Source organism: Caloenas nicobarica, chromosome 16, assembly GCF_036013445.1.
Source record: "Caloenas nicobarica isolate bCalNic1 chromosome 16, bCalNic1.hap1, whole genome shotgun sequence".
Taxonomy (NCBI): Eukaryota; Metazoa; Chordata; class Aves; order Columbiformes; family Columbidae; genus Caloenas; species Caloenas nicobarica.
The window spans coordinates 13,125,460-13,150,845 of NC_088260.1; the positions used below are offsets into that span (position 1 = coordinate 13,125,460).

Genomic DNA, 25,386 nt, shown 5'->3' on the forward strand with positions numbered 1-25,386 from the left:
GTACCTGCAGGCTCCTTCCCCGCTCCTCTGGAAACTTTTGAGGAGCAGATGGAAGAGGGCTAGAGATGAAGTAATTTTTCAGCCCCATTCTCTCAAGTTCCCTGCAAAAATGTTCAGAAGCTTTTAAAACTGGCAGCTATGGGATGCTCGGTCAGGTGCCAGATAAAGCTTAGCCTTGGAGTGCTCTGTATTTGACAGGAGACTGGGATTCCAGGATCCACTGGTTCTTTAATACTGGGTTTAACTTGTGCACAGGGTGGAGTGTCCTTGAAACCCTCCTGCATGGCTCCATCAACCATGAGACGGCTGCCGGTGCCAGGAGGGGAGGGGATGTGCTTTTTTGGCAGATTCCCCCCATGCGGCTGCCACTCCTCCTGCCCCCGCACAGACTCGGTCGCTGTTGTTTTCCAAGGTCAGGAGGATGCGAGTGTGACCGTTGTGCCCATATCCAGGTGACAGCACCTTGCTGGGCTCTTCCAGCCCTCAGCACAGGACAGACACGGAGCTGCTGGAGAGGGGCCAGAGGAGCCCCAGAAATGATGCGAGGCTGGAACAGCTCTGCTGGGAGGCCAGGCTGAGAGAGTTGGGCTGTTCAGCTGGAGAAGCTCCGGGGAGACCTTAGTGCAGCCTTTACGGGCTTAAAAGGGGCCCATAAGAAAGATGGGGACAGACTTTTGAGCAGGGCCTGTTGTGATAGGACAAGGGGTGATGGTTTTAAACTAAAGGAGGGGAGATTCAGGCTGGACATGAGGAAGGAATTGTTGGCCCTGAGGGTGGTGAGAGCCTGGCCCAGGCTGGCCAGAGAGGTGGTGGCTGAACCATCCCTGGAGACATCCCAGGCCAGGCTGGACGGGGCTCTGAGCAACCTGAGCTGGTGCAGATGTCCCTGCTCATGGCAGGGGGGGCACTGGGGGAGCTGGCAGGGCCCTTCAACCCAAACCCTTCTGTGATTCTACGATCCCCTGTTCACCGGTGTCGCTCCTCCCATCTCCTGTGGCCTTTCTCCTGGCTCTGCTGTGTGCGTGTTCGGGGCAGACACGTGAGATGTGCTGAAGTCCCGTTCCTGAGCACCACTTGAAACAGCCGGATTTGTGCAGCCCAAGAGGGAACGAGCTCAGGTGGCCTGAGGGATGGATGAAGCGGCTTTGAAAGCTGCTGTTGGGCGGCTTGCGTCCCTCAGGTGAGCGGTGGCTCTGCCATTCCAGCTCCTTAATGAGGGTGTGATGCCGAGCTTGCCCTTTTCTGAGGTCTCAGTGCTTATGCTGGTTGTTCCCGGGCACTGAGAGCTCGACAGGACTTCACTCAGGGGGACGAGCAGGAGATGGAGGGAGTGGATGGATATAGAGGCACAGAGTCCTTTAGGTCGCAAAAGACCCTTAAGGTCATTAAGTCCAACCGTTAACCTCTGTGTTGCAGAAAAGGCAAGAAACGGTTAAATATATAATTTTTTTTTTAACTTTCCAGTTTCCAATCCTGGTTCATTAAAGCTCATTTCAGTGTCTTTTTAGTCCTTGAAGCCCAAGCTGCTTTTGTGATGTGACTGGTAGGTGGTGCATGAGAAACAAGACATGAATCTGAGTCTTGGGCCGTCAGGGCTAGGAGAACAATTCATTCTTTACTGGCTTGGCAGCGGCTCTTTGCCTCCTTCATTGCCCTTCAGGTCCCGCTCACGGCAAGACTCGACGCAGTCGTCCCTTCTCTGCTCCTTTTCACGTAGTAGGTGGTTGTTTCGGGCTCACCCAAATTCTTGAGCAGCGAAATAAAGGCAGCGGCGGCACCAGGAGGAGCAATCCCCGTGGGGGAAGCCTCACAGCACGACTTGTGCTTCCTCCGTTCTCGCCCGTCTCGCTGGCTCCGTGCTCCAGAGGGATGACCCCATCAGCCTGCTGCTTGCTTCTAGTAATGGCAGAAAATTGCTTTGATGCCCTAACGGGGTTATGCAGTTTGTTCCAGGTGAGGAAGCACATAATGGAAAAGATCTGTGTCCCCTTTGTCACCCTGCATCACCTGGATTAAAAATCTCCGCACCTTCAGCAAGATTTGCCTGGGATTATTGCAAATGGCAGGGAAATGCTTTGCTCCAAATATTAAGCCTGTGCCATTGCAAGCCCTCCACAGGCTCTTTCCTTGCTCTTCCTCACTGTTGCTGCTCTCTGACCACCAATTTTTTCGTTGCTTCACGAAAGAGCGATGCTGAGGATGGGCGATGAAGTGGCTGTAGTGACCCTGACAAACCGACACCTGCATTTAATGATTGCAGCAGCTGAAATCCCTGCTCAACTCTTACTGCTCTTGTTTGGGTTTGTTTTTTTTTTTTTAAACAAAACCCAACAAGCTTGTGCTGAAGGAAAAAAAAAAACAAACCAAAGCTAAAGGTTGTTTGAAGGCCAGCAGGGCGGTTCTGCTGGTGCTGGCTCCCAGCACGGCGGAGACCGCGGAACCTGCGCTGGGAAGGGCTTTGCGAACACCCGTGTGCCTCACAGGGACGGGACCTGCATGTCAATGGGATGCCGGTGTTGAAATCAGTTCAGTGCCTTGGCAGAGCTGTCCCCTTGCCTTCGAGACTGGAATTTAGGTGCTTGGCTGTCCCTTGCAGCGCCCGCTCCAGAATTAATGCGGCTGCGTTCTGCGCTCCAGCTGTCGTGAAGGGGAGTAAGAAATCGCGTTTCCTTCTCGTGTGAGTCTGACTTACCTGGAACGCCCCAGGCGGGCCCGGCGGTTTGAGGCGCTGCCTTGTTTGTGCTCGTACAGGGTGTTTGCATTCCGGCTTCTCCTCCGCAGGGTGAATGAAATGTCATCCCTCTCGGGCTCGTCCTGAAGAGCGAGTGGGGGACGAGCCCTGGCTGTTTGTGAATTCCAGGCTGGCAGTGAGGCAAGAGGCAGGTTATTGCGCGGAGTAAATCTGTCAGCGCCCCGGCAATAGTGGTTCTGTTGAAGCGGAGCTAGCTGCAAACAATCCCTAGAGTGTCCCAAATAGGAGAAAGGAGGGAAAGAAATAACCAGCTGGAGCACAAGATCTGGTTTCTTGGGGCAGGTGCCCTAGAACCGTCCACCAGATCGGAGCAGCACCATCTCCTGCCATCCCCCAGTCCAGGCTGCTCTGGGCACATTGTTTTTGTTACAGGAATCCCTTAAAGCACGTAGGAGCATCTACCAGAGAGGTGAGTGAGCTTTTGGATGCCGGGCTGGATTTCTCATATCCAAAACAAGGGCTGAGCAGCAATTCCGACTCAGATGCACGAGCGCGGTCGGAAGCCGCTGTGCCGTCCTTGTCCTGTGCCGCCGCTTCGACCTCGTCTAACGCATCGCAAGAGCAGGGTGATGATTTGAGTCGGGATGCTTTTTCTCTGCTGGTAACGAGCCCATTTATTAGAGGTGTGACAGAATTTTTGGCTGAGAAGGGTCATCTCTTCAGGGGAAGATAAAAATCGGAGGGCTTGGCAGCATTTTGCAGGAGAACGGAAGTCCCAAATCCTTGCTCAGGTGCGATACGAGTGATTCCTGATGTTATCTCTGCATTTCCAGCTCCATCTAGCACTGGTTCCTAAACACTTGAAACTATAAATTACAGTGGAGATAAAAATGAACATTAAATAGCTGTCAGAGGCCTCTCAAGAGGCAGCTTGTGTCCAGCCTTGTTTTAAGTGGCACAGTGGTGATAAAAGCTAGACTTTACGAAGTTTTGTCAGTAGGTTTCAAAGGCAGGTGGTGTTCTGTCTCCTGTTTACTCCTGCGAAGAGCAGGATCCTAGCAAAGCAATAGCTCTGAATTGAAGATCAAATTGTGAATGCAGCAAGAGGATCTTTGGGCTGCTCTGGTGTTTGGGACGCTGGGCTTGTTTGCTGCTCTACCCTGCAGTGCCTTGGAGTGTTTGCCATCTTCTGCGTTAAAAGATCCCCAGCTGAAAAAGAGCTGCGTAATGTGCTCTCTGGAAAGTCTGAGGCTGGTATGGACAAATGAGGTTGTGAGTAGTGTTGTGTCAGGGGTACAGGTGCCCCTTCCCTTGCCCTGTGCAAATTACAGAATCATTTTGGTTGGGAGAGACCCTCAAGATCATAGAGTCCAACCGTTCCCCAGCCCTGGCACTGCCCCATGTCCCGAGAACCTCATCTCCGTCTGTCCAACCCCTCCAGGGATGGTGACTCCAGCACTGCCCTGGGCAGCCTGTTCCAATGCCCCACAGCCCTTTGGGGAAGAAATTGTTCCCCACATCCAACCTCAACCTCCCCTGGCGCAACTTGAAGCCGTTCCTCTGGTCCTCGTTACAGCATTAGTACGTAGCACCTTGTGCTTAGCGTTGCTCTGATTGTACCTCCGTGTTACAGAATATTTGCCATAGGAACACTTGTGTGGCTGAAAGCGATTAATTTGTGCTCTGTCTCTTTAGCAGTCCATGAACTCGAGTACGACAGCGCTGCCAACCGACCTGCCCAGCTTCAACCTCATCAGTGAGAGCCTGTCCTTCGACTTCAAGGATACGGACATGAAGAGGCTTTCCATGGAAATCGAGAAAGAGAAGTACGTGTGGCCAGTGCTGGGCTTCGTGCCTCGGTTGTGGTGGGAGGAGAAATTGTGCCGGGGCTGAATGTGACTGTTACGTTCCAGACGAGCTGGTGAAAGGGGGAGAAATCCTTTGGGTTCACATTTACCTGGTCATTAATTAGTAGCTCTGCCCAGAGCATGATGTAGCTAGTGGTTGACCAGGTGGGGACCTGGTGTCAAAAATGTGTCTCTAATACCTGCCTAAGGGCGAGTTTAAGCGCGCTGAGCCCTGCACCACTGAATTCCTCTCTGTATGATTAACCTGGCTCTTGCTTAGGCTTGAATTATCCGTGTCAGTAGAAAGAGTTATCAGTCTGCTGGTGTGCTGAGCTATTGCAGGCTGGCGCTTATGCATTTACATCATGTCCAGAGAACGTAAAGACAGCAGGAGCCTGCGCTAAGGTCCCGCATTAGGGCTTTAACCCCTTTTTCTTGGAATCTGTGTCATGTTTATATATAAAAAGTGCGCGCAAGCAAGTTGGGATGCGATTACGAGCTTTGATCTTGTGTTTTCCTGAGGGTGCGAGTGTAGCCCTCGAAATCACAATTTTAGCAGAAATCAAAGCAGATCAGATTTTAATCTCTGTAGTAATAATGAGCTTTGTTCATCGATGGGGTGGTAGATCAAAGCTAGGAGGGCTCTGCCACAGCGCTCCGGCCAAAACTTCCCGGGGCTGGAATGAGACACCCCTGGATCCCAGAGGGTGGATTATTTTGCCTCTGCTCAGAACCATCTCCTGTGTATGAAATAACAGACCGCTGCGCTTGAGACGGAGGTTAAAAAGTTTTCCTAAAGCCAGAAGGAAAAAGATAGAAGCTGCAAATCGAAGGATAATTCCCAGTTCTGTACCCAGGTTGTTAACTAGGTCATCCCGCTCTCCTAAGCAGGAAGAGCTTGGCTCTGCCAAACGCTGAGAGCAATAACGAACGTGCTTTTGCTGACTTCTCCGGGACTCTTCGCCTTCCTCGGGTGCCGAGATAAACCCCCCTACAAATTTTGGCACTCCGAAAAGCTTCTTGTTCGTCTGCTGGTGCTGGGACCTGGGTCTCGGTGTTTAATCACAAGTACGAGGCTGGCAGGGTGTGATTTGTCTGCAGTTGATGCTTTGAGGGGTTTTTTTCTTTCTTTTTGTTTTTTCTTTCTTTATTTGGGAGACCTTCTCCTCTGCCGGGCATGCTGCGTGTCTAAAAGATACCTGATATTTTGGGGGCAGTGCTTGCTCCCACACGTTCTACAAGCTCAATCTCTCTAAAACGTGAGAAGTCGGCACATCGGGGTCCTGCCTTCCTGGGAGGATTCGTGCCTTTGATTTCCAGAGCTGGCTTTGCAGAGTAGAGCGGCGCCGCTTAAATCACTGTCTTGTAGACTGAAACTGTAACGTTAACCCATGTCACGCTGCAGCTTCACTCAGAATTGGGGAGACTTACAAATACCATCCAGCAGCTCTATTTTGGCTTTATTTTTTATATATCGTAACTTAGAGTTTTGTTCTCGGGTCAGCTGCCTGGGTCTTCTTTTTAATAACAAGCAAATTGCTCAGAGTAGTTTACCATGTGCTGTAAATTAATGTTGTCGGTTCCACACGCTAGAAATGATGAAGAGAAGGTTTTTCTGTTCTAATTCCCTTATTGGCCGCCACGATATCATGTCAGTACTAACCCAGGACTCTTGTGTGTGTGCCAGGGTGGAGTACATGGAGAAAAGCAAACACCTGCAGGAGCAGCTGAACGAGCTGAAGACTGAAATCGAGGCGCTGAAGCTCAAGGAGAGAGAGACGGCGCTGGATATATTGCACAACGAGAACGCCAGCCGAGGCAACAGCAAGCACAACACTATTAAAAAGGTATCGGACGGCACCAGTTTGTATCTCGCCTGATGAAATCCTTTAAAAGCAACGCCAAAATAACCCTTCCATTTGGTTTAGCTTTTGCACAAGTTGTTATAATAAAATTGTTTGATCTAGGCTCTCTTCCCCGGCTGCTTAGCTTTGAACCAGGGTGCAGAAGATTCAGCTTCTGGTGGCCCTGGCTTGTGTTTGCCACAGCCGAGCCTTGTCTCCTCGGCGCTGTGGGAAGGGACGCAAAGGCTTTGAGGTTTCAAAGTCTTGCTGAACCTTAACCAAAGCTGCACAGGGTTGTGTTAGGAGAGATCTGCCACCCCAGTGACCCCAGGAACAGGAAAAACCCTCCCCGCCTATTGCAACCGTTCCCTCCAGGCATCGCAAAGCAGCAGCGTTGAGCTTCTCTGGTGAATAATAAGGGCCAAAGTCCTCCTGATTTCCAAACTCTGGGTAGAAAAAGCCAAAAGCATCATCCTCTCTTTTAATCTCGAGTAACCTGTAGTGCAGCTTCAAATGCTAACAGCAAAACCTTTTGCTAGCGGGGTGTGTGTGAGCTCTCTGCTCCCTGCGCTCGGGGCCTGGGAACCACTTGCCTCTAGAAATGCGGTTCAGATGAGTAATTTAGCCCAAAAGCGAGGGCGGCCGGGTCTGCTCGCCCGGGGCTCACGGCTGAAAGGTCACAACGTTCTTTATTTTTCCTTTTTCTTAGTAGTTCTGCTGTTCTCCCAGCTGGGCTCAGCATAAGGAAAGGCCGGGGGCACATCCAGAATTGGTACGGTGGGATGTCATGATCAGTCCCAGTCACCTGCAAAGGGTTTTATCCTGCAAAGGCTTTTATCTTGCAAAAGGTTTTACCCTGCAAAGGGTTTTACCCTGGAAAGTCTGTTACCCAGCCTCTGCTCACAGCCTTGGACAGGATTTAAATATCTGTACGGCACGGGATGCAGGCTGTGGTAACAGGTCCAGGTTGTAAAAACAAATCCTTCTCTCTTCCCCCCTCCCAGCTGACAGGTCCGAAAGGATTTGAAAATATCAGTTTGTGCCGACTTTCATTGCTGGGAGTTGCTAATCACTGAATTGGGGCAGGAAAATTAATCCAGCGGGTCTCACTTTCCCATTTACTCATGTTAGCTCGGGGCTATTCGGGTTCCTGTCCCACCAGAGCAGAGAATCTAAAAATCTTCACAGGCCCTTTTGTCATCGTAGAATCCGAACGCATTTCTGCTCCCAGTGGGTTTTGTTAGGTTTTGTCTGTGCTCAAGAGTCCTCAGTTTAAACAGAAAATGCTAAATTTTCACATCTGACAGAGACAAGTTCATAGAGAGCTGACGGCCCCATTTGTCTCACTTAAAGAAGGTGGCTGGGCGATCATTTCGCTGTCTGTCAGGGCTCGTCGCTGTCATCGGGACTGCGTGGTCCATCTTGCTGCCTCCGAAGCTGGAGCCTTGTCGTGTCCCCTCCCTTCAGGAGGGACCCGAGGCCGCCCGGCTCCTGCGTCTCAGGCTTTTAAATAGCAGTCTGTAAGTGGAGCACATCAGAATAAAATTACCAACTGCTTTTGTTCCTGTCACCGGGAGGTCAGGAGGGCTTTTGTCTTTGCAGTTGTGATGGAAAGGAAAACGCAAGACGCTGGGAAGGGGCTGATGATGGCAGTTTAGCAATACTTCAGCAATACTCTGCCCCACCTGGAAGCCGCTGCTCACTTCAGCGCGCCGGGCAAACCGTACAGATTGCACGAATGCCCCGACGTTGCTCGTATTACAGAGGATTCTTTTTTTCTGTTGTCGTTGTTCATTTTATTTTGCTGGTTTAGCCTCAAGCCCAGGGCAGAAGACCTATCTGCATTTGAGACCCCCGAGTCGGTTGTTCGAGGTACTCTGCGTGGGTGCTGGGCTCGCTGGCTGCCACACTAACCCCTGCATGAGCTTCCCCAGCACACGTGCCGCTCGAGCGGCTCCCGGTGCTGCCACCCCCGCGCCGCTCCGGTGCCGGGTGCCGGCGACACCGGGCTCTCCGCGCCACAGCACCCTGCATGTCGCAGGCCCTGCCCTGCCCCAGCGTTCGCAGCCTCCCCAGGGCCGTCCTTGCACCTGATCCTCCACGCTGGGAAGCGTCTTTCTTGGCAGGAGTTGAGTTGGCAGCGTCAGTGGGGGAGCGCAGGCGTAGACGCGTAAATAATTAAACGCGCCTGTTTGCGCTCTGCTCCCGGTGGCTGGGAATCTATTGGAGGTGCGAGGTGGCCTTTGAAGATTTCTTTAATGAAGTAAACCAGGACCTTGTTTGCTGCAGAAAGAAATTCAGGATTTAAAAAAACCAAACAAACAAACTCCGTCAGCTCTTTGCTGCCAAAACTGTCATAACAGGCTAAAAATGGTCCGTCTTGGAGAGGAGCAGCACGTGGATGCGTTTGAGAGGTGTCACAGGAGCGTGAAGCGGATGGTTGAGGACAGTTCTCGGGCACGACTGTGGCTGGGGCTGGCCCAGGGGACCGTGCTTGGTCACTGTCACACCTGGGGACACCGGCTGTCAGAGCCGCTCTCCCTCTGCCTGTCCCCTGCCTCCTCCAGCACACCGGCGACTCCTGCTCTCTTAACGCCGTGTCTCTTCTTTTCCAGCGCCTGCTTTCCTCCCAGGATTTGCCCTCAATCGGTGTGCGTGCGGAGCATCGCCTCCCTCCTTCGGGAGGACGACTTCGGGGAGGCTTTTGCGCTCTTTCCTCTTGCACACCCGCAGGGTTTAGCGAGCGTTGGGGAGTAGCGCTAAGGGAAGAAATGACACGGATGCTGCAATAGCAGCGCTTGCAAGGCAGGTGGGGGCAAACCTGGTGGTTAAGCACCTTTGGAAAAGGCTTTTCTTCAAAGTTCCTGCGTGGTGGGCACATACAGCAGTTCCCAGCACCTCTGGAGCTCTGTGGCGGAGGCAGGAGGATGCTGTAGCTGCAGACGTCTCCCTGGCCGGTGCCCAGGAGTGATCAGTGCAGGTTTGTGCCGTTCTTGAGCGGTCCAGCCCTCCCAGAGCTGCAGGCAGCGCTGTAAATCACCCCAGTTAGGGTTTTGTGCTGGCCGGCCGCTGCCAGCCACTCTGGGGGGCTACGGGTGTTCCCAAGACCTGTCATTCTGTGTTTCTTTGGGAAGAGGGAGGAAGCGACTAAAATGAAGGGTGACCCTGCGGGTCCCAGACGCCTCGGGGGAGGTGATGGATCTTTCTGGGGCAGGCTGGTTGTGCTTGAAACCTGCTGTCCCATCCCGACTAGCTCGAGGAACTCCGTAGTAGGTGAAATTGGGGCGAAATCCACTTGTGGCCTCAGCATGAAGTGGTGAAGTGAAGCCCTGACGGTTTGTGCAGATATTAATCCAGCAACTGGGAGCGATTTGGAGCCTGGGAGGAGCCCCAGTAATTAATCCAGATTCGCAGCAAGTGCTGCAGTGTGACCTCTGGGTTTTGCTGCCTGCCTTTGAAGACGCCTGCGAAGTTTTTCATGTTTAATTACGTGGTTAACATGCTAATCCTTTTTTATGAGCTCTGTGGGCACAGCACAAGCATCTCATCTGGAAACCGATTTCCCTTCTCCGTAGTGCTCTCTGCCGTGGGCTGGCGCTGCCGACTCCATCTGCCTCGGCTTCAGAAGGGTTTACCGCTTAGAGAAGGTGAAAAAACCCACTTCTTCCTTGCATCCTCCAGTGCAGGGATGCTCCCAGGACAGGCTGCAGCTCTAAAACACAATCGGGTCTTTCATTCCAGTTGCTTTCTTCTGGCACAGTCATGCTTATTTACTGTGATTTAAGCCCTTTGAAGTCTCCAGGCAAGGAGCAAATCTCCACGCCTGTTCCCAGACAAGCAGCTTTGTCCTTGAGCAGAGCTCTGGTCCTTCGAGGACGGGCTTGGCCTTTCCCTGCCAGGCTCTCGGGTGGTTCGCGGCTTTTTCTGGGTCACAGCGTTGCTCTGGGGCTTGCGGTGCGGTGGGATGCGGTGAGCTCTTGCTGAGGATGCTCTTGCCAGCTCCTCTCCTGCTGATCCTGGTTGCGGTGCAGTGTTGACCTCAACTCAGGTTTTTTTCCCGTCATCGAGGCACTTGAGGTTTGGATAAGCTACTTCAAATCTGCTTATTTATCAGCAGTAGACTGGTCGGGCTTGCTCCATCATTGGGCCATGAATAGTTGTGTTCTGCCAGGTTCCTGCAGATGCAGCATCGTCTCCTTCGGGTTTAGGCAACGAGCAGCTCCCGGCTGCCGAGCATGGAGGGGCGAGCGGGGCAGAGCAAAAGGGACTGTGTGGGATTGTCTTCAGTCCTCTCACCTTCAAGACATAGAATCACAGAATCATTTTGGTTGGAGAGACCCTGAAGACCATGGAGTCCAACCGTTCCCCCACCCCTGGCACTGCCCCGTGTCCTGAGAACCTCATGTCCGTCTGTCCAACCCCTCCAGGGATGGTGACTCCACCACTGCCCTGGGCAGCCTGTTCCAAAGCCCCACAGCCCTTTGGGGAAGAAATTGTTCCCCAGATCCAACCTCAACCTCCCCTGGCGCAACTTGAGGCCGTTTCCTCTGGTCCTGGCGCTTGTTCCTGGGGAGCAGAGCCCGACCCCCCCCTGGCTCCAAGCTCCTTTCAGGCAGGTCAGAGATCAGAAGGTCTCCCCTCAGCTCCTGTTCTCCAGCTGAACCCCCAGCTCCCTCAGCCGCTCCCATCACACTTGTGCTCCAGCCCCTCACCAGCTCCGTTCCCTTCTCTCAACTCACTCCAGCACCTCAACGTCTGTCTTGCCATGAGCTCTGGGGTGTCCCCTGCAGCCGCATGGGGACACTGGTGGGTTAGCGATGGGCGCTGCCATCCCAGGCTCTCGTGGTGCTGATAGGAAGCTGCTGTGCCACCATGAAATGTTGCTGGGGAGATGGAGAACTGCGGCCATTTTGGGGAAGAAGGATGTTCTTGTGCCTCTGGAGCTTCATCCTGCAGAGGGAGGCGACCAGCACAAGAAATACTTTGCTCTGGGAGGGCAGGAGGGAACCCGGGTGACACAGGTGGGTCCATCCGTTCCTGTGGATCCTGTGACATCCCAGACACGGGTGAGATGCAGAATTGCAGCTTTGCCCTGTCATCACTCTATAATCCACCCTCCGGGAGAGGACAAGGCTACGACCAGCCAGGGACATCCCAGGAGGAGCAGCACCAGCATTTCCATCCCCTGGGGAGCTGCGGGTGGAGAGAGAAGATCTCAGAACACCTTTTCTAAGCACAGGAGGAGCGCATCCCCCGTCGGTCTCACCCGCACATCCCCGTGTCCCTTCCAGCTTCGTTTTCTTCCTGCCCCGCTTCTCCTCGGAGCTGGGAAGTGAAACTCCCTGGCAGCCAAACTGGGACACGGCAGCCGCCTTTCCTTGTTTACGAGGAGCGAAAGGAAACGTCAGGCCTATCAGCTATTTTCGTGGCAGCCTTTGAAAAGCGTTTCCTTCAACCGGAGCGTCATCTTCTTTTCTTTTCAAGGCGCTCATCAAAGCCTCGGAGGCTGGGGGAAAAGTTGTGCTGAGGAGAGAATAAACGGCGGCGTGGGAGGAAGAGAGAAACGGCGAGGGGTGGGGAGGGAGAACTCGGAAAGGTTTTCGTTTCAAAAGTCAGTGTGGGAATCGGAAGGTCCAGCTGGGCAGTGGGGACCAGGCGGGGATGGAGAAGGACATTCAGGGGAGAATAAAGAGGATTTAGTGGTTGCAGCTCCAGGTGCTGATTTATCAGGGACCGTAGGTCTCCCAGCAGCAGCAGATATCCCCAGCGCGGCGTGGGGCGAGGTGGTGGCATTGGGGGTGGCACGGGTCACCCTCTGTCACCTCCAGCCTGGCCGGGCTGCAGGATAAACAAGGCAGCTGCGGGGAAATGAGAAATGTTAGACCTCTGCGCGTTCCTGGGGAGGCTGGGGAAAGGCTGATGGGATTCACGTCCCCTTCTCCCCATGTCCCATCCCCGGTGCGAGGGGAGGACGCAGCTCAGGGGGTCCCTGCCAGCCCGGGGGGTTCTCGCTGCTCTCTTTGCCCTGCCAGCAGGAGCTCTGTGCCTGCGGTTATCGCGTTAGCCGCTCCAAAACACGTTTTCCTAGGAGGGACTGATTGGGTTGCTTCTGTTTGTTTTTCTTCAATCAAATCAGGCCTGGGTAGAAGCAGAGCTCAGAGGAACCCCAGCGCAGGAATGCAGGGAGCGGGACTCTTCCCTTCCTCATTTCTTGATTCATTTGAGCTCTGGCCGCTTAATTGCACTTCTCTCTCTCTCTCTCTCTCTCTCTCTCTAAATTTTCTTTGATGGCTCTGGTAGCGCATTGTGGAGCCCACCCTCCCTCCTGCAGGAAGCAGATTATCATAATACTGCTTGTAAATCAATTTTTTTTCCCCCCCTCTCCGCACTGACGAGAATGTAACTCGCTCTTAATCACCCTGCCTCGCCTGCGCGGCGTTACGGTTTCGGTACGTGTATTTATTTATTTCTCCTCGCCCGGCTGGGCAAAGGGGAGGCGGAGGGTGCAGAGAGTTTGCGGAGGTGCTGGAGGCCACCGTGGGGCTTTCCCCCCCTGGAGCTCGCCCTGCCCGCAATGGCTCACCAGCCAGGAAAACAAGAGTAAAAGAAAGAAAAAGGGAAGGGAAGGGGGGGAGTTTTCCCTCCAGGCACAGCGGAGATGGTGGAGAGTCAGTGTGCAGTCAAGAGCAATCTTAATTTCCTCCCTGTGTATTCATCTCCCCGCCTGTAATGGGATGGGAGAAGGCAGCTGCCCGCGAGCTGCCGGGTGTCCCTAGTGCCACAAGTCCCTGGTGCCAGGGGCTGCCGGCGGTGCCGTTGCCCTGGGGATGGTGGGGGAATATCAGCCCCTTCCTCTGGCCAAGCCCCCGCCGAGGTTTTAGCTACAACCCAGCTCCTGGTGATGGGAAATGGGGCAACTGTGCCCGGATCCCACTGGGGTGATGCTGTTGTAACACCCTTGGGTGACTGGGGAGAAAGACAGATGGAGGCTCCTCTTTGGGAAGCCGAAACGGGAAGAAATCCTCCTGCCCGGACGCCAGCGTTGCAGGAGCCTCTTGGCTTTTTGAGAAAGAGCCAGAGTGTAATGTGGGGGCGAGGAGAGATGAGGAGATGCCTTGAGAGAGGGTGTCTGCTCTGTCACCATTGAAATTCCTGCAGCTTTTGCCTTTCACATGGCAGAATATGACGGGTGCCGAGCGCCGGGGAGCAGCAGGACATGGCCCTCTTGGAAATCCAGCGCTTGCCCTGCTCTGCAACACCCAGTCTCATCCAGACCCATCCTTGCTCCCGCTCCCTGCGCTCCTGCAGCTGGGCTGTGCTTCTCGTGCTTCGCTTTCCCTGGATAGGTAAAAAAAAGCAGCATCGAGCATCTCAGGAGCCTTTGAAGGTCACGGATGAAAGCCCCCGGTGTGAGTGCAGGGCTGTATCTTTTCTCTCTCCCCATGCCGGTGCGGGATGCCCCTGGAGCTCAGCCGGCGTCCCTGGCTCTGCCGCAGCGTTTGCTCAGGACCTTGCGGCTCTGGGCACAGTGGTGTCTGCCCCGGGCGCCGCTTTGGGGTTCCCCAGCCTTGCTTTGGGGCACCCCAGGGCTGTGACAGCGCACGGGGGATGGATGGAGAGCTGAGCGTAGCTCCAGGCGGAGAGCAGACTCAAAATAGTTGAATCTCCTTGATAAGCCTGAGGGAAACATCTTCCCTCTCTGCCTCATCAGTGACTGCAGTTGGCTCCTTTCTCTTCTCTGTCGGAGCACGGGGTTTGCTGGGGAGGTCTGGGGGCATCTCCCCTTGCTGTGTTCTAATGGAGCAGAACTGAGAGCTGCCGTGGGCTGGGGAGCGGGGGTGTGCGTGTCTTCTCCATCCAGCCTGCAGAAGGGATGGCTTTAGTGGCTGGGTGTTGGGCAGTACATCACTGGTGGGTAAATCATAGAATCATAGAATCATTTTGGTTGGAAGAGCCCCTCAAGATCGAGTCCAACCGTTCCCCAGCCCTGGCACTGCCCCATGTCCCTGAGAACCTCATCTCCACCCCTCCAGGGATGGTGACTCCAGCACTGCCCTGGGCAGCCTGTTCCAATGCCCCACAGCCCTTGGGGGAAGAAATTGTGCCCAAGATCCAACCTCAACCTCCCCTGGCGCAACTTGAGGTCGTTTCCTCTGGTCCTGTCTAAATGTCCCTCCCTGGGGGCGTCTGGCCTCCCAGAGGTCTCCCCTGGTGAGACAGGAAAGCGAAGCTGCCCCGTTGGGCTGTGGTGGGTGGACGGGCTCCGGCGGGCGCCCCGGCACTTGTGCAAACGCGGGGGGCCCGTCCCCAGCCCCCTCTGTCACCCACCGCCCCTCTCTGCCGGGACTGCTCGGAGGGCAGGACCAGCTGCGCTCCGCGATGTCCGCTCAGGTTTTACACGCCAAATTTTCTGGCCTGGGACCCAGCCAGGCGTCTGCTTGGGATCACGGGCGGGATTGCTGCTGCAAGAGCCGAAATGCAGCCCACGCCGGGGCCGTCGGTGGGGGTGGCAGCGGCCTGGGGCTGCTCGCTCCTTTTTTTTTTTCCCTCCCCAGCCTTGAAAAAGAGTCAAAGATCTGCCCATGGCCACAGAACCCCTGTCCAATCTCATCCACCCCCACCCAGCTCTGGGGGGGACGCTCAGGAGGACGAGATGGCCCCGGAGATGCTGCCAGCACAGAGTATTAAGTCCCTGCAGAAATTTCCTCTGCAATACAGATTTTTTCAGCCTGGCGTGAGAGCTGGGAAGGAATTACCGAGGCAAGGCCGTGGGAGGGGGAAGCTCTTGGCAGCTCCGTCGCGGGGCTTAACTCGCTGGAACGGGATCCCAGGATCCCTGTTTCAGCAAAACCGGCGTCCCCGGCAGAAGGCAGCGCCGCTTAATCCAGCCGAAACGAAGCCTTCGCAATTAGCCGGCTGGTTTGGCAAACTCCTGTGGTGATTTGGCAGCTGGTGGGAAGGTGGCACCTCTCCCACCGTGCTCCTTTGGGTGCTTATCTGTAAATCCGGTGATTTTTCCCTCGCTGCTGAGGATGTTTCTTTCATCTCGTTTGCCCTGGTAGAAAATGTGCTCGTGGTTCCTCCGTGGGGTATTGTTTTTCGGGTAGATCTGCAAAAAGCTGTTCTGGGCCAGGTTTGCGGGTCCTTCAGCGAGGACTCTCCAGCTCCATCGTGCCACGGGCCGCAGGGGCAGGGCTGGGGTGAGGTCCCGGGGCGGGGGGAAGGTGTCACCTGTGTGGGGACAGCGGCGACGAGCTGCGCTGTGGCTGCTTGGACCACGCTCACCCCATCGGGGCGATGGGCTGGGGTTGCACCTGAGGATGAGGCAGAGGACGGTCCCGAACTGGGGCCAGGTTACGTGTACCTGGCTGGCCCAGGGGTGTTGGGGACGCTGTGGATTTAGAGCCAAGTGTGGTTCTGCCTCCCTCCTCAGCTCATGGCGATCGTTTCTCCTCCAGCTTTGCAAGACCCTCGTGTGTCCCGCCACCGCGTTTCTCCTCCAGCTTTGCCAGAGCCCCCCCTGTCTCCCCACCCTCAGGGCATGGGGAGGAAGGCACAGCCGGACCCCAAGGCCACAGTCCCACACCCAGGACTGTCACCTTTGGTCCTGGCTCCTCTGTAACCCGCGGCCTGACAGCTGCAGCCGTGCCGATTACATTGATTAGGTCTGTGGCCTCTCAGCAGCCTTTGCGTGGAGGGCAGGTGCTCCCCAGCCCCCCGTTGCCTGCGCTTTGCCCTGGGTGCAGCCGGCTGCTCGCTGCACGACACCCCCGCTTCTGCCTGCCCGCGTGTTTTCGGAGGGGCCGGGGCTGGGCCAGGAGCGGGTAAAGACACCAACTCCCTCCTGCTCAGCCCCCCCGCTGGGGGGGAAAGCCTTGCGGGGAGGAGGGGGGGTCAGCCCCGGCCCCCCTCAGCCGCCCCCTCTGCTCTCTTGCAGCTCACCCTCCAGAGCACCAAGTCCCGCGTCGCCTTCTTCGAGGAGCTCTAGGACGCGCCGGCCGCCCCGCACGCTGCTGCCGGAGCTGCTCCCCAGGACCGGGATGCCCCAACCGCGGTGGGGGGCCGGGCATCGCCCCCCGGTCCTCTGCCAGCCTCCATATGCCGACGGACTCGGGCCCCGCTGCCCATGGACTGTGTGATGTTCTCTAGCTTAGTGTCTCCTCGTCCTCCTCCCTGCCCTTCTTTTTTTCCAGCCTTTTTCTTACTTTTCTAGCGTAGTTTTTTGGCTCAGCCCTCCAGTTATTCCCCCGGTGCCGGGGTGGGGGCTGCAGCCATGCCCCCCAGCCTGGCAGCAGGTGGAGGAGCGTGCCGGGGGGTGTCCCTGGGCAGGGATGCTGTGTCCCCCAGGGAGCGCGGTGCCGTCCCCAGAGCCCCACTGGGAACCAGAGCGTCTTCTGGGGGAGCGCGGTAAATCAGGGGGGGTCACAGGGACCTCGGGCTGTGGGATTGGGGCTGCTGCTTCTCTGGGGAGAGGAGTTGGGGGGAGGAATCACAGAATAAGGGTTTGTGTTGAAAGGACCTCCCCAGCTCCCCCAGTGCCCCCCCTGCCATGAGCAGGGACATCTGCACCAGCTCAGGTTGCTCAGAGCCCCGTCCAGCCTGGCCTGGGATGTCTCCAGGGATGGTTCAGCCACCACCTCTCTGGACAAGGAAGGTTTCTTCTTCCTCCTCCTCTTTTTCCTCCTCCTCCTCCTCTCTGCAGGGATGAGGAGCAGAACAGCTAGTGCCAACCAAATGAAACCTTTTCTTTTTTTCATTTGCCTGCAAACTGTGACAAACCTGGGCAGCTTGAGGCCAGGGGGGCTCCAGGCTGGGCTTTCGATGGGTGCCCAGGTCCGGCACCCTTGAATGTGCTGTGGGGCCCCCCCAGCTCCTCCGAGCCCCCCTGGGGGTGCCGCTGTCCCCGGGTGAGCCATCCTGCTCCTGCCTGGCCATACGCGGGTGCCTTTGCTCCAGCTCTGACCCCCCCGGGGGGACGGGGACGCCCTGACCTTTCCTTCATGTCTCGGTCCCAAATCCCTCACTCTGGGGGAAAACCTCACTCCCAGCTGAGATTTACCCTTTAATGGAGCCGGTGCTGCCCGGGCATCCCCTGCAGCCTCTCGGGACCCCCAGCCCCCCCTCCCACCCCACCCGCGGACCCACAGCCACACCGGAGGCTCAGCCCAAGACTCGGTGTGTTGTAAATCGTGTCCTGAACCCTTTTTATTTAAAACCGCGCTGCCTCGGATCGGCTCCCCGCGCGTGGCTGCGATTCGGGCGGCCGTGGCTCGGCACAGCCGCTTCCCCATCCCCCTGGACTGTTGGAAGAAATCGCCGTTTTCTCCTTTGTTTTAATAAAAATTCAGAGCACTAGGAGGGGGAGCTGGGACTTGTTCGCTCTTTTTTCTTTGGGAAAACCTTATGCTGCTGCAGTTAATGCTTTACTGGGAAGCGCAGCTGCAGCCCTGGGATCCCTCTGGCAGCTCTGGGGGGGCGGGATGGTCCCCTCTCCCCATCGCTCCAGGGTCCCTCCTGGGGACCTCGTCCCCCTCCGTCCCCACTTGCAGCAGGTGCCCTTTTCCCTCCCAGGTTTTGGGGTGCGCAGGGGGGCCGAGCCCCGTATTTTTTCCCCCAGGGCTCTGCCCGGCGCTGCCTGATCTCAGCCTGCCTGGAATAAATAAACGATGCGCTGCATTGACCTCATTTTTAAAATTAATTACAGATGAAACCCCTTTGGTGATGTGGGGACCCAACTGAGCTGCCAGTCCTGAGCCAGTGCTGCTGGAAGAGTTTCACCAAACCGTTGTTGGTGCTGAGCATCCCAGGTCTGGGCAGGACCCAACCTGGGGAGCTGCTCCCGGCCCCCCCAGCCCCACTGCAGCCTGATGTACTCAGCGACAGATGCGCTTGTTTATCTGCTCGTGGGCACCAAAACCCAGTGACGTTAAACATAGCTCCTGGCCCTCTGGTCCCCTCTGAGAAGCAGGTGGGCTGGGGGGGGTTATTTTTTCCCCTTTTTTGTTGTTTTATGCAGAGCTGGTGCAGGTGGGATGGGGGTTTTTGGCCAAGGGGTGCTGGTGGGGGAATGGGGGAGGTTTGGGGGTTGCTGTGAGGCAGCGGGTGAGGGAAGCGGGGGGTGACCTGATTTCTTGCGTGTGCCCGAAGCCACCGGTGCCAATAATAGAATTACAGAACCACAGAATGATTTTGGTTGGAAAACCCCCCCAAGATCATCGAGTCCAACCGTTCCCCAGCCCTGGCACTGCCCCATGTTCCTGAGAACCTCATCTCCGTCTGCCCAACCCCTCCAGGGATGGTGACTCCACCACTGCCCTGGGCAGCCTGTTCCAGTGCACACTCAGCCTTGCACACTCACAGCATTGCACACACAGCGTTGCACACGCAGCATTGCACTCCTGCAGCACCACACACTTGCAGCCACATGCACTTGCACCATTGCCCACTCACGACGTTGCACACTCGCCACCTTGCACACTCGCAGCCTCTCCCCTGCCCACGCTGCAGCCCGGCAGCCCCGTGCCCGCTCCCTGCCCGCCCTCCCGCACCGCAGGCTGGGCCATTCCTTCGCTTTCAAAGGAAATTTCATTCTGATTTTTTGCCCTTTTAGCAAATTGAAACTCATCAGAAGAGAGGCGGCGGAGTGTGTGTGGGTTGGCTGGAGATGACTTTGCCCAAGGATGAAAATCCCATCAAACGGCGATTCCACGTCCCTCTCCGAGCGCCCTCCTTCTGCCACGGATTCCTTGGGAAGGAAATTCCTTGGAAGGAGACAGCACTGAGCATTTCAGCAGCGGCCCTCCATGCGCTTTAACAGCGGGGGTGGCTTTGGCGCTGGCCTGGGGGCAATTCCTTGCTCGCATGAGTGTCCCTGTCCCCAGACCCTGAGTTGTAGCAGGGTGTCAGGGCCAGACCGGGGGTAGATGGGGAAACTGAGGCAGGGATGGTGCCAGGGAGGCTGTCTGGCTACAGGAGCTGCCGATCGGTGTGCTGGCCTTGCCCTGCGGTGCCAAGGGCCAGGGTAAAAAAGGGGGAGAAAATGAAAGGAGGAGGGAGAGGGAGGGGACAGGCGGCCCCACCGGGGGTGGCACCTGCTCCCGGCAGAGACCAGCCCGGCTCGGTGCGTGTGCCCCTGTCCCAGCGCCTCTCCTGTGGGAGCCACCAGAAAGCTGTAATTAAAAAGCCGATGTGTGTCTTGTTGGCTTAATTAGGCGTTTAACAGGTGAAGAGGAAGGATTTGCTGGTGGGGAAGCCACAGCTCTGGAGCCAAAACCTCTGGCTGGTATCGGAGGTGCCCACTCAGCCATGGAAGTGGAGCACTGGGGAGGGGAAAACACAGAAATGGTAGAAAATAAAAAGTATGTGGAGCTGCTCCAAGCACCACGGTTTCCCTGTGAGCAGAGGATGAATTGCTGGAGCAGGGAGATGCTGGGTGACGTGTGTTGGGATGCAGGGCCAAGTGATGGGGTGCAGGATGGTGTGATGAGGTGCAGAACTGCATGGTGGGGTGCATGACCATGCAGTTGGGTGCAGGACCATGCAGTTGGATGCAGGACCATGTGCTGGGGTGCAAGATCATGTCATGGGTTATAAGACCACATGGTGGGGCGCAAGATCATGCAATGGGGTGCCTCACCATGTGGTGGGGTGCAGGACCACGCCATGGGCTGTGGAACCACATAGTGGGATGCAGGACCATGCGGTGGGGTGCAGGACCATATGATGAGGTGCACGATCACGCAATATGGTACCTGACCATGCAGTGGGGTGCAGGATGCCGTGGTTTGGTGCAGGACCATGCAGCAGGGTATGCAACCATGTGGCGGGGTGCAGGACCTTGCAGTGGGGTGCAGGACCATATGGTTTGGTGCAGGACCATACAAGATGCTCAGGACCAGCAGTTGTCCAGGAAAGCTTGGGAGCTGCTACCCTGAGAGCGCAAGGGCTGATGTTTCTCCGGGTGCAGAGAACGACCCGGTGCTGCCAACCAACACCCAGCCAGCCCTGATGGGGAAACGGCCCTGGGGAAGGAGACGCTGCCCTGGCCAGGACCCCACCAACCAGGATCACACCCCTTCTCTCCTGCCGTTAATTTTTCCTTTCCTAGGAATCACCCCAGGCAGTATTGTCCCTCCCGTTCTCCCCGGGCATCTGCTGCCACCACTGCTCGGGGAGCCCTGGGGCCGGAGCCAGAACAGCAACAGGAATACCAGAGTCCTGCTCCCATCGCCTCCTCCCACCGGACACTGTCACCTGCTGTGGGGACACTGGGCAAAGTCGCAGCCCTGCCAGGGTGCTGCCTGCTGCCCGTCAGGGCATCGTGGTGCTGGGTACCACCTGGCCTGGGCATCATGGCACTGGGTACCACAGGGTCCTGGCATTATGGTGCTGGGCATCCCAGGACAGCAGCTCACAGCATCCTGGACAAACGGAGCTGGTGTCCCTACCCGAGGTCACCGTGCCGGCTGATTGCCGGTGTCCCCTGGTGAGCATCACTTGCGTGCTGATGATGAGATGGGAGCAGAGCCTGACCCGGCACAGCGGGGTGCTGAAGGCAAATCTCATTGTAAGGAGATTTGTTGGGGTGATGCGTACAGAGAGGGAAAGGCCGTAGGGATGCTGTGAGGGCGGCGTGGAAGCTGTTTCCAAGCAGTTTTAATGTCAGCCAAGGGTTTTGTTTTGGAGTCTGACTTACATTGGCTGTAGCAAAGAAAAGCTGCTCAGTGACCTGCCCGGTACCAGCGCCCACCCATGTCACAAATGCACAGGCATCCATAACATGGATTTTGTTGCATTTATTGCTCTTCCTGCTGCAGTCGCTGAGGGGTTGGGCTGCAGGTCAGCCTGGTGCGATCTGGGATGGCTCCAGCCTCGCCTGGTGCCTCTGGGGCCAAGGCTCTGCCAGAGCCATCACATTTGCTCCCCTCTTGTGCCCCTTTTGAGAAGCCGGATCCCACTCTGTGCTACCACACTCTTCCCAGGCAGGCTGCACGTCCCACCGACCTCTTTTTCATGCCGTTAATGAGTTTAAGAAGGTCCTTGACTGAGGTCTCTGGGAGTTGTCTCCTCCCTGGCAGGAGCAAGTGGAATCACCACTGCTTTCAGCATTCCGGCTGCATCCCCTCGGACGGATGCTGAGAACACGCTCATTTCCATTCTTCCCAATTTTCATAAAGAAAAATTTCTCCGAAGCAGAAGTCTTGCCTCCCCCCGCAGAGGGACTATTTTCCCCCTTGTGAACCCAAATTCAGTGGAGCTCTCAAAACCTTTCCCATTCTCCCTTCTCTCCCCACCTGCACCGACTGCCTGGAGCTTTGCCCAGTGTTTCCCCCATGATGGGTGTGATTTGCTCTAAAAATCCATCCTGGTGTGGGAACGGCCACAGCCGGGCCAGCAGTGGCTCCCAAAACCTCCCAGGGGGTTATCACGGCCACCTGCCTGGGTTTGACAGCAGGCGCTGGGACTGGCAGCCGGCGCGGCTGCTGGGATAACCTTGCAGCTCGGTACGCTGCAGCCATCCCTCTTCTTCCATCAAGCGTTCATTTAAGAAACATTGCACTAAATACCCAGCTGACAGCAACGGCCCTGGGAGATTGATGCCTCCGTTGCCTCCCAGGGCTCGGTGCCAGCGGGTGACTTTAAAATGACACAGTGGCCACCCTGGGCCGCTCATGTCCCCTCCCTGTGCTCAGCGTGAGCAATGTTGGATCCCAGAATCCTCACGCTGCCCTGGGGTGAGTTATCTGTGGGGTTGTCCTTGCGGATTTGAGGGTACCCAGCTCAGGTTTGCACCATCCCATCCCCATCTCTGCCAGGTTTCCCTGCCCCTGTGAGGGATCCCCGTCCTATCCCCATGCCTTCCCCATCCCATCTCCAACCCCATCCCATCCTATCCCCATCCCTTCCCATCTCCACCCCTGTGAGGGATCACCATCCCATCGCTATCCTCATTCTCCTCCCCATCCCATCCCATCGCATCCCATCCCGTCGCATCCCATCCCGTCGCATCCCATCCCATCCATCTATCTCATAATCTCATCATCGCATCTCATCATCCCATCTCATGCCATCCCATCTCATGCCATCCCATCCCATCCCATCCCATCCATCTATCTCATAATCTCATCATCCCATCCCATCCCATCCATCTATCTTATAATCTCATCATCGCATCTCATCATCCCATCTCATTCCATCCCATCTCATTCCACCCCATCCCATCCCATCCCATCCCATCCATCTATCTCATAATGTCATAATTTCATCTCATCATCTCATCCCATCCCATCCATCTCATCCCACCTCCAACCCCATCGCCATGCGAATCCCAATCCCAGTTCTCATCCTCATGCTCATCCGCATCCTATCCACATCCTCATCCCATCCCATTCCTATCCCAATCCCAGTCCTTGTCCTCATCCAATTCTTCATCCCCATCCTCCTCCATCCCCATCCCTGCCAGGTTCCCTCTCTCCTCCACAAGGACAACTGGGAATTTCAACTGGGTGACATGGCAGAGCCCAGACTTGCAGCCACCCGGACAGAAGGAGTTGGCAGGACACGCTCTGGGCAGGAGAGGATCCAGCACAAGGTCTCCACGGAGGCACCTCAGCCCTGCCGGGGGGGCTGAAAAAGCAGGTGCAGCAAGAAACGAGAAGGAGAAGATTAAAGAGAGACCAGCACCGTCTCTGTGCCACCGTGGCTTTATGTCTGTTAATTCCCCCTCCAATCTTCCTGGGAGAAATAAAGACGATGATGTTGGGATGCGAACCCGGGAGCTCTTGCGAGCAAGGTTATCGCAACGCTGCAAATAGGATGTGAAACACTGGGCCTGGATCAGGCTTCTCCTGCCTCGTTAGTGGGATCAGCTAACTAGGGGATCACCAGCCTGTGTCAGGAAGGTGCTGCCATCACGGGAGGGATGAAGGGACAGAGGGGAGAGGCGGCGTTGACCCGCTGGCAAAGCTGGTCTCAGCTCCTCATGGAATAAAGGGAGAATTGTGAAGAGGAACCACTAATAAAATACTGGAGGAATTGCAAAGAGGAGCATTTGCAACGTCCCGACATTGTGAAAATGTATAAATCACCTGGCTGTGGCTGGATTTTAAGCTGAAATCCCTGGGGTTTAGGGCCGCTGCTGCCTCCACGCCATCATCTCAGTGAGCCCTGATGGATCGAGATCCGAGAAACTCATTCAGAGCTTCTCACTCCAAAATAAGTGAGGAAATTGAAGAAAAAGGGCCATGGAGCAGAGTGGTAGGGGATGGCACAGATGTACTGGGAGGTACTGGGAGGAGGGCTGTGGGTCCCAGCCTTCATCCCGTGAGGAAGAGGGTGGTGCAGCCGAGCGGGTTGGGGATCTCCAGCCGGGCTCGGGGGAAACGCTGAGACGGCTCTGCTGATGATCTCTAATGGATAAAAAACCTAATCACGACTTCAAATGCAATTAAGCTGCTGTTTAATTCTCATTTTCCCCCCGTGCCGCTGCGTGCTCACGCCCTCCATCCCGAGGGATGCGGCAGCGGGGGCGGATGGACCGGCTGCCTCCCCCATCCGCGGGGACGATGCTCCGGCAGGTCCCCGCTGCTGCCCGGTGCGACATCTCCCAGGGGGATTTTGTGGGGAAAATCCCAGAAATTTGCCGTATTATTCCTGCCAGGGTTTGGGTGGTGAGAAATTAATGAGTTTCCACCCCGGGGCCTCCAGTGGGCAAACAGAGAATTAATTGGGAGGGTGACTTCGTTAATATTGAGGAGCAAATGGATCTGCTAAAGAAAGGAGGAGATTTTCAATTAGGCTACTTTACCATTTTGGGCTTCTTTCTCCCCCAAAAGTCCCTTATTATAATCAAGCCCCCTCAGGGCTGTGCCGTGAGCTCAACCACAGTATCAGACACCGGACGCTCCCCGTGGGATGTGTGTCCATGTGCCCCAACACCATGCCGAGCTCTGGCGGAGGATGAAGTTTTATCAGCGCAGGAAAAATCTTCCCCTGAGCTGTGACACCCCGGGAGGACGGACCCTGCCCGGAGCAGAAACGGGGATTTGCTCAGCTCTGAAATTCCCCTGCTCCAAGCGTGGCCGCTGTGGTTTTCCCGCTGCCAGAGAAGGAAATTTCTCCCAACCAAAAAATAGCTTAAAGGGGACCCCAGCTGGTTAAAATCAACCAGCAGCTGCACAGGCAGTGCTGCCGGGAGGCGGCTGGGGAAGAGCGATGGATTTTGGGGAGCCCTGGCATGGGGTCCCACTGGAGAGGGAAGGTTTAGCGCCGGGGCAGGTTGGAGCTGCCGTCTGCCCAAAAATTCCCGGCAGCGTTGAGCTGCATGAGGCAACGGCTGAGGCTGAGCACGTGGCCGGGGCGGCTGCGGGATGCGGGGGGGATTTTAATGAAGGAGCTGGAACAGCAGGAATCTGATTCTGAAATTTTGGGGGTTCTTGTGACAGTCCCAACACAAGAAGTGCATCTGGAGCCTGTCCAGCCGTGCCTCAGTTTCCCCCATCGCTCTTGAGCGTTCGGATGAGCACCAGAGAGGTACTCTCCCACCTTGTTACCACTCTGGGGACGTGTTCCCTCTTGTCCCCAACCCCCTCCCACCACAGCATCTCCAAAGGCAGCCCTGGCGGGGACCAGGGGCAGCAAGAGAGGTGTCACCAAGGCGCGGGGGACACTGTGACCCCCATCTCCCTATGGGCCAGGTTCTCCTGGGGCCACCCCCATGCAGGGATCAAGCCAGGCAAGGCAGATGGTGGCGCTTGGGAGGAGAGAGATCCCAGATCTGGGGCAGCATCCCTGCCTGGGTACCAAGGCACAGAGCGATGCCACGGGGACACGGATGCCGTGGGGACGTGGCACAGCAGGGAGCCACCCCGGCTTGTGAGCCCAACCGTGATTAATCAATGACAAAGTGAGAAATAAGGTGAAAAATGTGACCAAGACTTGGGGGGAAGCCGAGGGCGGGGCTAGAAGTAGGGATGGAGGGCTTTGCTCCCAGCCCCACTTCCCT

The 25,386-nt window shown here is 56.1% G+C and overlaps 1 protein-coding gene across 4 annotated transcripts in view; it reads left to right on the top strand.

Moving 5' to 3' along the window:
* The window catches only part of NF2 (NF2, moesin-ezrin-radixin like (MERLIN) tumor suppressor), a 50,578-nt gene extending 32,581 nt beyond the window's left edge, over positions 1-17,997 (top strand). The window contains exons 14-17 of one of the 4 annotated variants that reach the window (XM_065646078.1): positions 4,391-4,518; positions 6,227-6,386; positions 8,197-8,255; positions 16,321-17,997. In XM_065646078.1, the coding sequence (XP_065502150.1) occupies positions 4,391-4,518; positions 6,227-6,386; positions 8,197-8,232 (324 nt within the window). In that variant the 3' untranslated portion in view covers positions 8,233-8,255; positions 16,321-17,997. Of the gene's footprint in view, positions 1-4,387; positions 4,519-6,226; positions 6,387-8,196; positions 8,256-16,320 lie in introns of all 4 variants that reach the window. The other 3 variants (XM_065646077.1, XM_065646076.1, XM_065646075.1) reach the window with 3 other exon arrangements.
* Positions 17,998-25,386: the final 7,389 nt, after the last annotated feature.